The sequence below is a fragment of the Halichoerus grypus genome, chromosome 4, assembly GCF_964656455.1.
Source record: "Halichoerus grypus chromosome 4, mHalGry1.hap1.1, whole genome shotgun sequence".
NCBI classification, from domain to species: domain Eukaryota; kingdom Metazoa; phylum Chordata; class Mammalia; order Carnivora; family Phocidae; genus Halichoerus; species Halichoerus grypus.
The window spans coordinates 151232031-151250379 of NC_135715.1; the positions used below are offsets into that span (position 1 = coordinate 151232031).

General features: G+C 43.8%; 2 protein-coding genes across 6 annotated transcripts in view; one reads left to right on the forward strand and one right to left on the reverse strand.

The window, feature by feature from the left end:
* Positions 1-2621, forward strand: part of GLS (glutaminase) — a 79997-nt gene extending 77376 nt beyond the window's left edge. The window contains exon 18 of the mRNA XM_036065517.2: positions 2248-2621. Coding sequence (XP_035921410.1) covers positions 2248-2404 — 157 coding nt within the window. The 3' untranslated portion in view covers positions 2405-2621. The remainder of the gene's footprint in view (positions 1-2247) is intronic.
* Positions 2622-3803: 1182 nt separating this feature from the next.
* Positions 3804-18349, reverse strand: part of STAT1 (signal transducer and activator of transcription 1) — a 42729-nt gene continuing 28183 nt past the window's right edge. Inside the window, exons 21-26 of one of the 5 annotated variants that reach the window (XR_013447283.1) lie at positions 17818-17963; positions 16180-16365; positions 15144-15219; positions 14111-14213; positions 9950-10167; positions 3804-5154 (exon numbers count right to left, since the gene is read on the reverse strand). Coding sequence is in view for 2 of the 5 variants with exons in the window: in XM_036065516.2 (XP_035921409.1) it covers positions 10153-10167; positions 14111-14213; positions 15144-15219; positions 16180-16365; positions 17818-17963 (526 nt within the window). In the remaining 3 variants the exon portion in view is untranslated. Of the gene's footprint in view, positions 5171-8696; positions 8977-8997; positions 10168-14110; positions 14214-14818; positions 15043-15143; positions 15220-16179; positions 16366-17817; positions 17964-18349 lie in introns of those variants that run through there. The other 4 variants (XR_013447282.1, XR_013447281.1, XM_036065516.2 and 1 more) reach the window with 4 other exon arrangements.

An 18349-nucleotide genomic window follows, 5' to 3' on the forward strand; every position in this document is an offset into this window, starting at 1 on the left:
TGAGATTTGAAGGTACGGAAAGGAGAGAAGGGTGCTCTGTCTGCAGTGGGAGAAATCTGCTCGGAATATATTTTGCTTCTCTCCTCTCTCTTTCCTGGTCCACCTGGCAAACCACCTTTCCTCTTGAAGTAAATGCTTTCCACAAAGTGGCCAGTCATGGGAAGCTTGAGAGTGCAGCTGTACTACATACATAAATATATAAAGTCAACTCTCTGCTCACACACTTGCACATCATGTAACTGGAGTTACGTAACAGGATGAGTCAGTAATGAGAATAAAGGCTAAGAATTGAAGGAGAAAATGCTTGATAGAGAGGTTTGAGAAGTATGATTAGGAGTTTTGGATTGGATATTTGGGGACTGTATTAATAAATTTGGGGCAAGTTGATTATTCTCTAGCTATTAGATCTTGGTTTCACTGTTTTTTAAATGAGAAGTTTGGGTTTTATTAGTTCAGGCTCCTTGCAAGAAATGCAGAAAAGTTATGATGTCAGTGTCTGAAAATTGTTAGTGTTGTAAGTATGGTAACACTTTGGTTATTTCATCATGACCTTTACTGGCAATATTTTAAAATCTCATATTAAGAGGGACAATCCTCCCTTGTATCCCCAAATGTAATGTTCACACCAGCTCTTTCTAGAGCAAGAAACTGACGAGAGTGTTTCCCCCACCCAATCTTGTGCCCTGTGTTTATAATGCCAACTAAAACACTATTTAACACAAGCTGGAAACATTTACTGTGCTTTATATTTTATCCTTTATATCTAAGGATCATGAAGTGTTTTGTTTTTTGCCCTACATTGGCCTCTAGGAATGTGGTAGACGTACCCATCTGATAGGCAGGAGTTAGCTAAATAACTAACTTGGTAACTGGGTATTCAACTACTCTAGAATATAAGCTAAACCAAGACAACTCTTTTCTCCATTTCATAGAGTCAGTGTCCCCTCAAATTGTAAAATAGGCTTGAGTGAATGTAGTGTATTCTTCAAAGTTGACAGTCTGTATTATTTCATGGAGGAAGAGTTGTCAAAAATGTAACTTGCAATTAACATTCAATTGTTCCAGAAAGACAGATAAGTATTTGCTATAGATGCCTGAACAGTCCCCCTCCCCCACCTCCCAGTTTAAGGCCAACTCCCTAAATTAATGAAGGCCAGTGTGGAAAAGGAGCTGTTTTTGGAGAAACATGAAGATACATGTAAAATGTTACTTACCTGATTTTAAAAATGAAGATTACAAAATTTTATCCAAAAATATTTTTTTGAGATTATTCAGAAAACATTTTGGTTCCATACTGTGACCCCATTAAGGAGGTAAAAGGTTGAAGACAGAGCTGGAAAGGAAAGAAGAAATGGCAAGAAGGAAAACCAGAAGGTTGGGAGAGTAGCACATGACAAAGTGGGAGGCTGAGCACCTGGCAGCCATGGAGAAGTTCAGTGGAGAGAGGAAGAGAGGCTCAAGAGTTTGTCAAGAATTAGGGGACCGATTCTCACACTCTCATTTACTTGCGTTGAGTTTCACAGCATTGTCTCTTCTTTCCAAAGGCTGTTGAGCTGGTTAATCGCTGCTGGCAGCTCTTTCTCTTATCTTCAGTCTTCACCTCTCTCACTGAGGAGCACACCCCAGAAACACACTTAACAATGGAAAGCGTCGTTACTGTTCTGGTGGTGCAGTGGTCCATTTGAGCCCCTGGGTTCCCATCCTTACCAGAGATGAGGACAATGTCAATCCCTCTGGGGCCGATGCTGCTCCTCCAGTGTGTGTCTGGGCTCTAATGAGGTCACAGTCATCTCCAGACTTCCGAGATTTGTTGTGATTTTGAATTGACAGGAACACAAATTTTCAATCCAAGGATAGGGTGATGGGTGTTATATACCTGACTTTTCCTTGGACGTTTTATTTAGGGAGCGATCCTGTGGGCTTTTCATGAAATTAAACTTCCGGCATCCCGGAGGAGTCCATTGTATCTGTCCACACTAGAACTTCCCCTCCATATGCACTTAGATACGTGAACAAGATCCATTTGTAGAAGATCGCTTTCCCTTCCTCCCCATATCTCAAGTGGCCCATGAGACCACTTTTTGAATTATGAATCCGTTTCTGTATCTCAATTTTTACTTGTAACATTGATGAAATGGCCAAATTTGAATGGCCCTTAAGCCTGCATTTAGCATCTAGGAACGCTGGATTATCATCTTTGTATGGAGATTATCTAACGACCCAGGCCATGTTGTGCTACCCATTTAGGTGGAATAACACCCCCATGGATGAAGCGCTGCACTTTGGACACCACGATGTATTTAAAATCCTCCAAGAATACCAAGTCCAGTATACGCCTCAAGGAGATTCCGACAACGGAAAAGAAAATCAAACGGTCCATAAGAATCTTGATGGATTGTTATAACGGTCTTAAGCCCCAAATATAAATCACTTACCTATTTAATTGTGGAAAATGATTATGAAGAACATGTGTATTTCTATCTGGTAGTGATGTATATTTTACAACATTTGTCATTTCAGTGTTACTGGAGTTTTCTTCATTGTACACACAGGACAAATCTGATCTCTTTGGGAAAAAATAGAAATAAAACAATCTCCCTCCATAATGTGAGCAATATTTACCTCGTGCATTGTATAATTTGATGTAAAAGAAATAGTTACCAATGCTAGCTTAACTGTGTGGTCTTCAGGATTTATTTTTGTGTGTTCTGTGAATTTTCAATTTGTATGATGAACTTAGGCATTTATAAATTAAGTTCTGTTGTACAGTCTGTCCAGATGGGTCAAGGCTGCCTTCAGAAGCAAAAAGAGTGTGATTTTCAGGACTTCAAATGTAGATTTAGTTTGAGTGTCCGAACAACTATATGCACTTAGGGTTATGTGTTTTAAATGTCTCCCATCACCCTAGCTTCATGGCGTGACTCTTTAAAAATTAAAATAGTTAACAACTGTTAGTAGCATAGACCAATTCTGATTAGACTTTATCAGGGAATCTGTTTAAGATATGTTTGGTGACCAAAATATATATGTGAATGTAGTTCTATAATACTTTTGAAAAAAAAATTCCTTTTTCTATATGCCCCTTAGTCCAGCCTCTCTTCCCAGACATTTAGCTATTTGCCTCTTTGCTTTAGCTGGGAATGTGGGTGCTGGCACACTATGCAGTCTTCACGTTTTCCACCGAAAGTCAGAAAATGCCTCACATATCTGGCATCCGAACTACAACTATGCCATTTGTCTACAGGCGATGAACCAGAGACAAATTACTAAGCTAAGTACACATCAGTCAAATTCATCAACCTAAAAAAGGAAGGGATGTGCTGCCGCAGCTCTTTAAGATATGTTTCAGTTTCCAGGATAAAGTTGAGGATAAATTCAGATCAGCGCTCTAAGCTACCAAAGTTATTATGATGGTATGGGAACTGTTACACTTAACATTTATTTTTAAGCCTGTAATTAAAGGCATCAAGATATTTGTTCTATTTGGGGGACCACGAGATCATTCCAGTTTTCTCCTGATTCTCTACTGTGTAATTGTTGGTGGACTCTATAGTTTAATAATAAGAAAAGGCCATCTCATTTTAAATTGAGACCCACTGTCTGTCTTGGGGAGGAACTGCACCTATGCTTTATCCTATCATACCTCAGAGGTAAAGGGGTTTGCTAATGAGGCTTTCTGATATTAAGCACACACACAGGCACATACACATAAAAGTGGGCTTTTCCGAAGTCCTTTTTAGCGAAATGAACAAAATCCTCAACTATAGGAATGCTAGCTGTTATAATGTAGCAAATTCAGCAAGTTCTTTTTTTTTTTTTCCTTTTCTATCAGCACATACTGCTGTTTCCAACCTTTATCATGCCTAAGGGCCCCTTTCTCCCTCTAGCAGCCTCCAAATGTTTTGATTTTTGCTTCCAGTCGAAGTCAGTGGCTTCAGCCATTGCCCTGTTTCCTAGACAGCACCTCCTTTGGAGGAACCGTGGCCAGTATTCCTTAACTAAGCCGCATCAGGCACAAAGCCATGCCCACGTGTGCGCTTCTGTGGGGAATACAGTGGGTGGGCACCTGTCCCTGCCGCTGTGCTCCTGCCCCACGGATCTCTCTAGCTATGCAGACAGGTAGTATTTGCAAAATGCTGTAGAGGAACCGCACTATCCCCGCAGATATATGCGGTAGATGTTCTTTAGCGGAAAGCAACTGAAATAACTTCGCTCACACAGCAGCTTGCTTTGTGTGATGAAAATGAAACATTAAGATGATTCCATTGTGTGGCTTAAAGGTTACCAACAATTTTGAGGCTTTAATGAAAAGAGGTTCTAACTGTTGTTTGGAAACAGAGTTTTCATCTTTTTTGTCAGATCAAAACTATTTTGTAAAATCTTTGTGGTTTAGTCAAATGTGCCCTTATTTACCCATGAGGTTATTTATGACTGTGCTGGTTCCTGCTCTGGCTGTTTGCTGTCGGCTGGTAATAACAAGTACTCTTGGTTTCAGTGCTTTTGACTGTGCTCTTAACTGCCGCCATCAGTACACTCCAAAGATCTTTTTGTTTTGGCTTTAGGATCATTAAGTGCTTTTTCTGTACCATGAGAGCTCTCTGTGATCATGTTTATTTAAAGCTTCGTGTACATTGCTGTTTTTGGTGGTCTCAATTCTAATGATCTCATTTGGGGTGCAATGTGCTGTGTCCCACTACTGCCCCACACTGCCCTTTAGCTGCAGAGCTGGATTTGCCGTTGACCATTTGATGCTGTTCTCTGTCGGGTGGGGACTGAATGACCCGATGCTGGATTTAGATTCTTCCTGGGGATTGTACAGCTATGAATGTATTTGCTTCCAGAACCTCCCAAAGTTGAATCTAATCTTAAAACTATAAGTTGTAAGTATTCTGAAATTGGGAAATATTTATTTTAAATGAAATCAGGTAGTGTTGCTTTTTACAGCGTAATAAATACATGTATCCAAAAAAAAAAAAACCTGTAAAAAATGAATTTTTTAAAACCACTAAGGTTTTCTTACATCACTGGGTTGGGAACTCTGCTGAGCATCCAAGACTGTATCTAGTTGGCTCAGATCAATTTCTCACGCCTCCTGTGAGCCAGGTACTATGCAGGGCGGCAGCTGGAGTTATCACCATGATGGAGAGGACGATCCTGTAAGGAGTTCATCCTTGAGGGTGGGAGGGGGACAGGCATGTTTCCAGTGCTCTAGAAGCGAACACTATCATTTTGCAGTTAGGACACACTCAGTATCTACAGAATTCAGTCATTAAACATGTCCTTCACTAGGAGGGGTTCTAACCTCCTTTGAGAAGAGAGGTGGTTTTCACAAAGCCCTGACATCTATTTAGGGAGCCGAATCTAGTACCGCCACACTAGGGTCTGAGTTGGATGAGCTGGGTATATGGAATGGCATTCGCTTCCAAGGCCAGAAACCCCTGGTCTACACGGTTAGGCTCAGTGTGTGGTTTTCTAACCATAGAGATGGTATGAGAATACCATGACTGCCATTTTCAACTATCGAAGTTGTTTGTCACAAAGTAATTTGCTTGGCCATAGTAGTCAGACGGTGTGAATTGTCTGCGTTACTGACATTTTAGGACTGAAAGAGACATCAGACATCTCTAATCTAATCCCACTCTCATAGATGAAGCTGAGACCCAAGAGTGGGCTGTGATACAGAACTCTTAGTCTCATGTTCTTTGCATCCTACCACACTGTGCCCACTATGGACAGAAAACTGGGCTAGTTGCAAGTTAGCTAAAAACCTGTCTGTGGAGTTTTAAAGACAAGTGTAAGTGCTACAGTGTTCAGCCTTGCCTAGCTCACCAGGAGCTATGGTATATACACCCCCACAGAGAGGCAGCACACAGTGCAGGGGAGAGAGATAGATGAGTGACACCAGATATGGAAGCATTAAATTATGCTTATCCTTGATACAACATGAGCGTCTTAGTTTTGCGGGATTGTTTACAAGGGCTGGGTAATCTTCCTAATTTCACTTACTAACCTTCATAGTAAAATGAGTAAATTCATGAATCACAGACCAGATAGCACAGGGAAGCAGCCCATGAATGTGTTAGGTGGCACTTTAAAAAGGGGCTTTTTGGGGACGGGGTATTTTATAGTTATATAAAGAAAGGATGTGATTACTAGAAGATCTGGGAAGGGTGTGTTTGGGGATGGGAAGGATTAGAAAATTAAATCAGTTATTACAAAGGGGCAAAGACTGGACATTTTATTTCTTATTCTGGAGCCTGAACCTGATCCCAGGCCTCCATGCACCCCAGCCCTGCCCCTAGCTGCCTCTCCACATGTTTTTTTTTTTTAAGATTTTATTTGAGAGAGAGACAGAGAGACAGAGCGAGCACAAGCAGGGGAAGAGGCAGAGGGAGAAGCAGAATCCTCGCTGAGCAGGGAGCCCGATGTGGGGCTCGATCCCAGGAACCCGGGATCATGACCTGAGCCGAAGGCAGACGCTTAACTGGCTGAGCCATCCAGGCGCCCCTCTCCACGTCTTTTAAAGAGCCTACTAGAATTGAGTCGAAACGCACTCATAATAACAAAAAGAAACTGCTTCATACTTGTACAAAAAATGGGGAAAGGCTGCCAACACACCAACACTAGGGCATTAAAGTGGTGTGATGGCACTCAGAAACACAGAATTTACATAGTATGAGAATACAATACCTTTTATTAGCTTCCTGTCAAAGGTACCATTGAGGAACCTCTATCTTTGTATGCCCAATATAAATTTAATACGTTTAAAACTGCTTAAGTGTGGTAGTTTTTTCAATTGGCCAAGTAAGAGGTTTAATTTCTCAGTATAGCATACGCATGTAACCTGAAGTTAGTTTACCAAAACTTGGAAGCTGAGTGTGATTGTCAGTATCTTTTAAGGGCTATATAAATTCATCTTAGTAGGTTCTAAAAACCATATTATCTTTAGCCTTCCTAAAACTGTTTTAAATGCCATTTCCTTGAAATTGTGCAAAGTTTTATATAGCAATTTAAGTTATCTGTAGCTTCTGGCTATGTTTCACAAAATCTTACGTTTTCATAAGTAAGGCAATTAGAATACATGATCCAGTATCTCAAAACGTCTTAGGCTCCAAAAGCAGGGATCTTTGTTTTTGTTTACCAATGTTTCCCAAACATCTAGAATAGTGCCTGGCTCATGGCAGGTGCTCAATATATATTTGACAAACTAGTATAGTGAATGAGTCTTAACTAACCAAAAGAAGCCACTCAAGTAAATAGCCCCTGCTTTGGGAACAGCATCCCAGTTCAAACAGTAGGTACCACAGTTTTCAAAACAATTTCTAGGTTTTTTTTTTTCTTGTTTTCCCTGGGATAGTCAGAAGTGAAAGGAGTCCTTTGTTTATTGAGACTTAATATTCCATTTTAGCTTACAGGCAATAAATAGCTTTCAGTCATTTAATGCTGAATAAATAGCTCAATCATTTATTGCCATCTCAGAAATCTCCTTCCTTAATAAGGAGAAATTCTTCTCAGGTGGTACATAACAGCTCTATGCTTATCAAACCCTCGACAAACACCACACCAGAAGTACTCTTAAAACTCACAAACATCCGTAAGCCAGGATCTACGTGGTGACTCATGATAATGATCAATTATACATGAATACAAACTTATGGCTAGGGAGGGCCTTACCTACTGGAGAAATACAGTTCTCCATGTTTATTATAAAGAAACTTTATATTGCCTAGATGTAAATACTGCAGATACAGAGATGAGAGAGGTCCTATTTGTTAGGATGCCAGCATTCAAGCCTATACCACTATTCCCTGACAACTCTTCAAACAATAGTTAAGTCTAGCCTGCCAGATTTATGTCTAAATGGTGATTATGTCTTTCATTACACTATTTTTTTTCCAGCACACGGTGCCTTTTACTTTCAGAAGGCCATGGCTTTCTAGCTTACAACATCTTTGGAGAAAAATGGCCCCTTTAGACGTGGGCGCAGTGACTCCTCGGAAAGAGCTCCTCTAATCTTGGGATGTGGGTCTGAGATGTGGCTTTGGAGACCAGTCAGAGTCCCACTTGCCATGTGTTTTTAAGTTAGAAACTTATATTAGCAGTACCAAAATCCATTTCACACTAACTGCCAAATTATTTGTGCATTTGGAGGCAGCTGTGGTCAGCAAGACCAAAGCACTTTGTTTGCTTTTCATGGCTCTCACTGCAGCTCATTCCAATACTGCTTCCTGCCTGTCTTCCACCGACCCCATCGGCCACAGCAGTTCAGACTGCAAGCGGGTTAAGAAAGGGCAGTGCTCAGGAACGTGGTGTTATCAGCCTTACTCAAAAATAAGGACTCACATGTTTGTATGTCTAAGCATAGGTAAGAAAAACATGAGAAAAAACATCAAACCTACACATAATGCCAGGAACTTTTAAAATCTTTACGCCAAAGTTGTTTGTAAGAGACTAACGTTAGAGTTTCAGTACTTCTCAAAAGTAACCAAAATCTCTTGGCTGGCATGGTAAAACGAAACCACGCCAGGTTGTTCTCAAAGGGCCAAAACACACTAGCAGTTAAATGCCGACAATTAGAAACACTATGTTTTTTTTAATGTTCTCTTCTTTGTTTCTTCCTCATTTCAATTTAAAAAGTCAATGCAAAGCCAGTCAGGTTCAAGTGGTCTTACGTAAAAACTGAGAGGAGGAGAGCACCACGTGCAGATTATATTTAATGCAATACATATAGTTTAAATTTTAAAATAGACTTTGAGAAAAGTTTATCCCCACCCGAAAAACATGGCATTTCCGTACTAATAGAACTGAGGTGGCGACGGCGGGGAAATGAAGGCGCAGCTACAGAGACGGCAGCCTGCGAACGTTCTGTGGAAGGACCCTGCGAACCCGCCCCGCTAAGCCACGTGGGTGGTGTCAGTGCTAGTGAAGGAGGACGGGGAGTAACAGAACACGCTTCACGAAACACCAGAAAGCAGTCTAGAAAAAGCACAGGAGAGATAATGGAACCATTTGCAAATGTATTTGTCCGAGACACACATTTATCAGTGAAAAACATGCAATTCTCAATGCAGTTACACAGGACGAGTTTTCAAATTGTTTGATTCTCATATGATCTCTGGTTAATTACTTGTCAGTCCCTATTTTTTCTTCTCAATTTGAAAATTTTATGACTAAGACTACCTACCAGCTAATAACAATAAAGACACATTAACCCATTTAAGAAACACGAATTAAATTTCTAGATTTGGTCTAGATCTACGATTAACTACAACTTTTTGAAGAGTAACAGGATTTTTGTCTTGAGAGAGCAGTTGTTAATAGCCTGGTTCCCTTGACAGAGATGTGAAGATAATTTCATTTACTAGTGACCGTGATAAAGGTGGAATATATTCAGCTTTGGATATTAAGCTTTAAACAGAAAAATACTCAAGGGTCTGGAAAACGTATTTCCTTCTCCTGATACCAGCCAGTATCATAAAGCCGTAACAAACAGAAAAGCTAACTCTCCCAAGGGAGAGAATTTGCCTTTAGCTTTAAATGGCCAGTGTGGAGAATGTAATAAAATAAAGTACACAACTTTGACCCCCTGCCCAGATACAGGATGGCTACCTTTGATAAACAGTTGACGTAATTCTGCATGACTTAGCTTTGAACGATTTCATAGGTAAACCAATGGAAAACCTCCGGCCATATTTAAAGCAGAGGGAACAAATAAGAATTCTCCAGAATAGAAATCTGTCAACCCTACATCAAGAAGTTCCCTAAGTAACTGTGTGATCTATCCAACAGCCTGTAACAGTTGGGCGCTGACTTTGTGCACAGCATTTTAAGTGCTGCTCGACTCCTCACCTGTCCCCAAGGATTCTCATTTTAGCCCTGATGTTTTCAGTGTATCCGGATATTGTTCATTTGTAAAACCCACTCTACGGAGAGGGCCTTTCAATTTTACCTTTCATAAGATGCATGAAGCCCTTCAGAGTAACACGTTTCTGAATTAGGGAAAAATCCACTTGCTATCAACAGGTTGCAGCAAATTTGTTCGTCTTTGTTTCATTTCCCTAGAAACACAGGATGTGAAGGAACAGAGTAGCAGGAGGGAATCACAGATGGGAAGGAAAAATGTCGCCAGAGAAGATGAGAAAAATTCATGCTCTATACTGCATTCATCTGTAAAAAGATAAAATGTGGTTAAGTTTATTACACAGCTCTTGTGAAATGCAGATCCACATCTCTAACTCGGCCTGTCAGTTCTACAATGGGGTAGCAGGAAGACACTTCCACAGCAAATAACCACCATGGAATTAGAGAGCCTTCAGCATGTGCTGTTTATCCTTTTTCCCGGACTAATCGAGACCTTTTATATCATCTAAGCTGATGGATTATTCCTCTGCAGCCTGCCGGCTTCATTCTGCCAATTCATCCAGGCCGCACAAAGCTTTTTGCTGTTATGCAAGTCTGGGGGCAGAGCAACGTGGCAAATCTGCTCCCACAAAACAAGGACGAGGCAGTGCTGAGCTGTGTGCCAGCTGGAGGATGGGATGGGGGCGGGCGGGAGATGATGAATGTTCCTTAAAGGCCACGCAGTAGGAATAATAAATGAATGTCTTTCAGGTACAGACTAGAGACAGAGAATTACGAGGAAGCCCTTCCCCTCCCCCCGCAGTGCCTCCTGCCCAGCTGCCCGGAGCAGGGCACCTTGTGGGCAGTAAATTGAGCGTCCAAACAATCCCAGCCTGCCACCGACTTCCCAGCTCACGTCCCTGCCGGGCTGTCCCCTCGGGCCAGGTGCTTTTCATCAGGGCTGAGTCTGTCCTGCAGCAATGTCTAGAGACAGGTTTGATTGTCGTGCCTGGGTTTGGGTGCGGGTGTGCTCGTGGCATCTAGTGGGCAGAGGCCAGGGCCGCTGCTAAATATTCTACAGTGCAGAGAACAGCCCTCTGAAACAGAAAATTCCTTGCGTCCCGGAATACCAATAAAAACACAGGACTAGACTGTAAGCCTCTTGGGAACTGCCCTTTATTTTAAGGTTTTGGGGAATTCCTTTAATACCTACTTAGGAAGCCACAGAGTGACCAAAACAAGGGAGTCGGAATTTGTAAGAATTTATAGTTGTTTCTATGAGTCCATTATTTTTAATCCTAAGTGGTCAATGGTGGGTAGGACACAGTGGGCTCTGACGAACATTATTTTGGATTAAAAGCACAATGAAGGTTTTGCCCCTATGTTTCAGTGTGTGGCTGAAATGTATAGTTAAGAGAGTGGACTTTTGGAGAGAGGTAAAGAGAGAGAGACAGAAGGAGAGAAAGCCTGGATCCAAATCCTGTCACCGTCTCTTACTGGCATGTGTGACCCAACCCCTTTAAATCTCAAGGTCTTTGTCCTTCCAAAGCAGAAGAACGTACTGGAAGGATTAAATGAGATACCATGTACAATGCCTAGTGTAGCAGATGGAAAGAGAGGATGGCTAATAAATGTTCCTGCTGTTATCATCAGCTTTGCCCAAAGGCCGGCAGGAGAGTAGACTAGTTCTCACGTAGTCCCTGAGGAAGAAGTTTATTGTACAGGAAATCCAGACTAAACAAACACTCAAGTCATCCTGCACAAAACACTGGTGCTCTGTGTCTCTTGGACAGTTTCCTCAGGGGCCTGCGGTCCTCCTGTTCCTGACCCTAATCCAGAGCTGCAAGCTGCAGACGTGGCTGAAATAGCCAGCTCCGAGAGAGGCTGCTCTGTTTCAGAGCATATGCTCTCCTGCCAGGGGTAGATGCTGACTGGAAATCATGGCCAAGGTTAAGGACAGATCATCTGAGACAAAGTAGAGTCCACCCAATTTGGGTACTAATCCAATTTCTATTTTGTCCAGCCAGCGCCTTATCCAGATTATCACCTCTCCTAGCTCCTTCAGTCTTCTAAAGGTTTAACCTGGAGAGAGAGAGAGAGAGAGAGAGAGAGAGAGAGAGAGAGAGAGAGAGTGTGTGTGTGTGTGTGTGTGTGTGTGTGTGTGTGTGTGTAAAACAGACTTCTTCTGCCCTACGTGTGTGTGTGTGTGTAAAACAGATTTCTGTGTGTGGTGTGTAAAACAGACTTCTGTGTGTGTGTGTAAAACAGACTTTGTGTGTGTGTGTAAAACAGACTTCTGCCCTGTGTGTAAAACAGACTTCTTCTGCCCTACACATGACATGAATGAAGTCATCTGGAATGGAATGGCTATGGGGGGGGTGTCCATTTCCTGGCCTGTATTTAGAGAATTTAAATCACTCTCCCAGTAGCATCCCAAGAACACAGAGAAAGTCAGTCACACCGTCTGACAGATGGAGACAACTAATCCATCTCATTTTCTTAAAGCCGAGGGGAATAACGGTGATGACAGAGCTGGAACTCTGACTTCTGAATCCCAAACACGGGCTTCTCATCCAAAGGCCATGCTGCCTTTGTCCTAATGAACTGGGGTGAGACCTAGTGAGTCCTGTGCAAACAGTTTCTGTGCGGTGGATGTTTTGAACGCGATGAAGCTCTGCTTTTTCTGGGAGGCATTCCAGGACAGCGGACAGTATGCACGCTGGAGACTCACCGGGTGGGTTCAAATACTCATTCCACCATTTACTAGCTGTTTGATCTTAGTCAAGTTATACAATTTGGGATTGGGGGGGGGCGCTCCTTTTCCACACTGTAAAACTGAGAACAACAATAACCGCTAACTCAGAAGGGGGTTGTGAAGACTGATGAAGTCACTACTGGCGGAGTGCCCGGTACACGGTAAATCTCACCTATTAATGGTGCTGCTGACTGTGATGATAATGCAACTTGCTAAAGCACAATAAAGAAGGGCAGCCATTTTGTGGTTCCATCGACAGCTCTTACACTCTTGGAACAGGGCTTTATATTTGTTCCATTTTTGAGTCGGGCTTAGAAAGCACTTTATAGCAGACTCAGGGGCTACATTCCAACAGAGGATGCGTCCTTGCCCATGGAAAAGGTCCATTTTACACTTGCCAACAGGAACAGAAGTGACTTTTTTCATTCTCAACAATCAGGAATGTGTAAGAAATTACGGTCTCTAAAGAGTTGAGCCTGGGCTTCTTCAGGTGAGAAAAAGGGACTAAGAAAGAACTTACATACCAGAAACTTGACTCTCAACAGGTGTTACTGATGTCACGTGCACACACGGCCACACAACCCCGGGTGTCTGAAGGACGGCACCCTCTCCACCTTTCCCTCCCCTGCCCTGCCCTCCTCCTCGCCCCTGAGCAAATGGTCTGTGCCAGGCACCAGTTACAAGAAACTGACGAAGAAAGGACGGTAGTAACTCAGGGAGGACTTTTTTTAAAGGAGTAAACACATTTTAACAAATAGACTGGAATAGCTTCACGTGGAAAAGAGCTTAAAATTAAACAGTGTCAGCAAAATTCCAGCCAACCAAAAAAAGTCTTTAAGAGGAAGGATTTCGGCCCGACAGGCAAACAATACCATTTGATTTACTGAAAAAACATTTTCCCAGAGGGACTAGATTCTCTCTTCTGTGGACAACCCTGTTCCTATTCTGGTCATGACACTCATAACTCTTTCACTCCTAGAACTTTCTACTCCTGGCAAGTGCCCGACCACCCCAGGTGCGAGCAGCCCAAATCAGTCCTCAAATACGAAGCAGGTGGAACTGTACCGCTGTCGCTGCTGAAGCCTCTGTAAGGGCTGTTAACTGCCAAGCATCAGTCCTCTCTCTTCCTAAAAATAACACTCCTGCACCCAGACACAGTGCTGAAATAACAGGCCGAAGGAAAACATTTTCTTATCAGAGAAACGGGAGTTCCTTAATATATGAAATTTCTACAAGGACAACTTCAAAGGGCAGAGGCGGAATTTTTCAATATTTGAAATGCCATTTAGTTTCTGGAAGGTGCAGAGTGCCAGGAATAAAGCATCCTGGTGATGATGGAGCTTGTTTAAGCACAGCAGGCTCCGACTTAGCAGGGCTGATCTAAAACAGCCTCGCTGGCTCTGCCAGAGGCACCTTCCGACATCGTGCAGCTGAGCCGAGCGGCTGCCGGGCGCCCTCCCCGCCCCAGAGAGCACCTGCTCGGCGAGCGGCGACACATCCGCGCGGGGTACTCACCATACTGTCAAACTCCACAGAACCCACTATCCGCGACACCTCGTCAAACTCCTCAGGAGACATGGGGAGAAGGTTGTCTGTGGTCTGAAGTCGAGAGGGGTGACTAAAATGGGGAGAAAGGAAAAGGAAATGTTAACACCAAGATCGTGAAAGCGGTGGTGCCAACTTCGACATTCCGTCTTTGGCCTACGATGGAATGATCCCTTGAGATCTTTATTTCGGCTCAGTGCACCCGCTTGTGCAGTACATCTGGAAAAGTACAGATGGCGGGAGGCTCCTGTCCCCAGCCCGGCCCCTTGGGAAACGTCCAGGACTCTGGAGATGTGAGCGAGAGGTAGCCAGGCCTGGGACCCGCGCCGCTCCTGCCTGGTTAAAGGTGCGGGCGGCGCGGGCAGCGCGTCACCGAGGGGCCGGCGCCTCGGGGCTGAGTGTGGCCCGAGAAGCTCCAGAGACGTGTCTGGGGAGTCCCTCGTCCCTACCTTGAGGTTTGTATGCAGATAAAGCTGCTCCAGAGTGTTTTTACATGAAGGCTACATCCATTCACCCCAAGACAGTGCTGCAGGCCAAATAACTGACAATGATTTTTCCAAATTTTTGTCTACCTTTTATAAAATGAAACAACAAAATAAAAGCAAGCGAAAAAAAAATGTATCTCAATCATCACTTTGGCCTTTTCCTCCATTGAAAAGAACTACTTTCCCACTCTGATCCATTTTTGTTCATTTTATTTATACTTTTTCAAAGTATCAGTTTGGGGGGGACTTAAATACAACCTTGGGTGGTGGTGGTGGCGGTGGTGTTTGGGTTTTTTGTTTTGTTTTTGTTTGTTTGTTTGTTTTGTATAAAGGCAGTAAAATTCTGATAGGCAGTGACACCAGGATCTCTAGTCAGGATCTTTCCAACAAGTCCGACTGTGGTGGCAGCAGCAGCGACTACAGTGAGAAAGCAAAGGACAAGCATCTTCAACAGGCCCCAGCCAGGAGCGGGGCTGGCCTGCGGGTTTTAAACATGGCTCTCTTCTGTGTTCACTTACACTTCAGACACAGAAATCAACTCAGTCTTGATGTATCCAGTTCCTTTTGGGCCATCGAGTTCCATTGGTTCTGGGGCTAGAAGCAAACACATCGGGTACAACCTTCGGTTAGCAGACCTTACCCAAGAACAGACGATCAACGTTCTCGTTCATCAAAATTTTACTGTTTGCCCTGACAGTCGGGTGGGTCCTGGAGCTTTAAGCTTTAAGTGACTTCCCTGCTTGGGTCACCTCACATTCCAGTGGGAATGCAGAAACAACTCAGAGGGAAGGGCGAAGAGCCCAGGACAGAAGTCAAGCTGTGAGCTCTCTCCTTCCCAGGCTTAAAATCCTACAGAAGCCAGAGCACAAAATGTGCCAAGTGTATCTGGGTTAGCGGTCCCAGCCTGGCTGCTACGATATACACATCTTCCGCCCAAAGCAACTATGTGAATATTGACATTTCTGGTTCTGGAAAATAGTTAACTTTGTTGGCGTGTTCCAAACCAGAGCAGCCGAATCTCAAATGCAATTCGGCAAAGATGGAGAAGCGCTCTTAATGACAATCACTAGAAATAGTATCATCTCATAGATTCATCATATCACCCTGAATGAACCATTTTGCTTCTCCCGGGCCTTCGATCTCTCAATTTCAACAGGAACAGGCTGGTATAAATCAGTTGGCCAAAATATTGGAAAAAATAATGTAACAAATACACAAGACCAGAAATGGACTTTTTTGACACTCCTAAAATAAGAAATTCTTTGTTCATTTCTTACTGTTTATATCACGCCAAATAGCATGTTATATTTCAACTATACTTTGGGTTTTACCATCTTTGGAAAGCCTGCTTACAGCAATTCAAAAGAAAGTGGCGGGAGGAGGACACAGCCGGGGTGAAGCTTGTGCCGGCACCAGGCACTTACAGGAAGGCCAGGCCAGTGTGTGTGACTAAACCCGGGCTCCAGCAAACCTTTGGACAGTGATGAAACGGGAACCTCATCACACCTGTGCTATTACTCATCAGGGCGCCGATCATTCACTTCCCCCACCTACCTTCCTTTGGCCTGGAGTAATATTTCCCGAAGGCATGGTCTTTATCAATATTCGGATACAGATACTTCAGGGGATTCTCTGGAATATTTTCAGCAGCCATGACTTTGTAATTGCGAATAATATCAGGGAAAGTAACCGCAGAAAGTTCTTTTTTCGTGTAAGGTTCAACGGCATGGAAGTAAGGTTCTAAAAAAGAGGAAGATCTAAGTGAGTCCCATGGACTATCCCAAAACAACAGAGGAGAGAAACAGAACATTGCAAGACTTTATGGATTTGAGTGACCCCCGGTAAGAACTAATCACAATATAGGATTTATAACACAGCATGCTGCTTCATTTCTAAATAAATCATAATCCTTTCTGAGAAACAGGAGAAATAAAGGCAATGCAACAACACTGCACTTATCATTATTTGCTGAGATTGGTAAACCTGGCAAGGTTTATTAAACATCTTCAGTAGCCTGCATCTTTAACGATGTCCCCACCCAAAGAAATACTAACTGGATCATCTTGGCTCAAGTCACAGATTAATAAAAAATAAGCTCATTCTCCGGTTGCTTTTCTTTTCGGATTGAAGAATGTAATTTTTTATTAAAATAAATGACAATACACGGAAAAAATTTGTAAACAAAAAAGGATCCTATTTGCTTTTTCTTCTAATCTTTAATGCGATAAACCCGTTTATTTACTCGTGGTCCTATTCCCAGACTTCATTTGAACCCTGCGTCCTGACTGATCCCGAAGCTCAGTCTGGGCGCACACATTCCAGAGGCTGCTGTTGGGCGCTCTGGGGACCCTGCCCTGCAACCGCAGCCTCTGCGGGGCGTCCCAGAGCTCTGCAGCCCGTGCCGCCCCGCCTAAGCTTTCGGGTTGCCAAGGCTCTCCTCGGCTCTGCCTCCTGCTTGGCTCGCTCCATCTCTCAGCTCCGTAGGGGCTCCCCCCCCCTTCCCCGGGGAGAGGATGAAAGGCCGTTTCTAACATCTTCTGCCCACCCTGGGCCCTGATCCCAGCGTTCCTGCATTTTCGTTAGGAGAAAAAAAAAAAAAAAAAAATACAACAAGAAAAGTAGGCCCTGTTTTTTGCCTCTTTCCCCCGAAAGCAGGAAAGTCGCTGGATTCCTTCAGCCCCTCAAAGAGCGCAAACTAGAAGCAACTGCGAAAAGAAACGTGTCTGTCCTTTTCTCATCTCTGCCGTTCAGCCTCCTCCCCCGAAACCGGCTTCGGGGTGCGGAGGTGCTCGGAGCCTTTCCGCCACAAATTCATCTGGCGAAACAGAAACCCAAGCGAGAACCAAGTTTGCTGGCGGGGTGGGAGGCAGGCCCCCTCTCGGGGAGCCCGCCCGTGCGCGCCTCCACGTGGGGCTCCCCGCAGTGCGCCTGCACGCACAGGCCTCCCCAAAACTGCCTGTCAGCCTCGCTGACTCACATCCTCCCTCTCCAGATGACAAACCTGACAGAAAGAGAAGAATGTGGCCTCGTCTTTTAAAAAAACCGTCATGCCCACCGCGCGCTCCAGGCCGTGACTCACACAGCTCTCCCTGGCAATGTATTCAATCCTCTCTGCGAGGCTCGGGCGCGGCTAAGCTTTCCGTCGCCGGCGCCCCGGCCGCCCCAGGCGCTCGGCGAGGGAGAAGGGCTTACCGCCTCCGTTCTGGGAGCGCTCCACCCACGTGAACGTGATGGCCCCTTCCCGGCAGCTCTCGCTGAAGCGCAGCAGGAACGTCCCCGGCTGCTGGTCCTTGAGCAGCGCGCGCTCCCGCTCCTTGCTGATAAAGCCCACGATACACCTGCGGGCGGAAAGCGATCCGAGAGGCACTCTGAGCTTCAGCCGTGTTTTCATGTTAGCTTACAGACCAAGTCGATTACCGAAACTTGACAAAGGAACACAGGATAAAAATGTAGAGACCCTTTAGGGTGCTTTAACATCTATTTAATTGACACTTCAGGTAGCATTTCGCTTATACACGTGTCTGCTTAAGTGCAAACCAATCATTAACACGGGGCCAATAGGATGCTATAGATGATCAGTAAATACTTGCTGGATTAATGAGCCTTTTATATTTATTTGATGACCTTTTTTATTTCCACTTGATTTTTAAAGGCCATGGAAATGTCTCAGACAATATATTTTCATGTTCTAGCACCTCTGACAAGTTAAAGCCTTTGCTGAAAT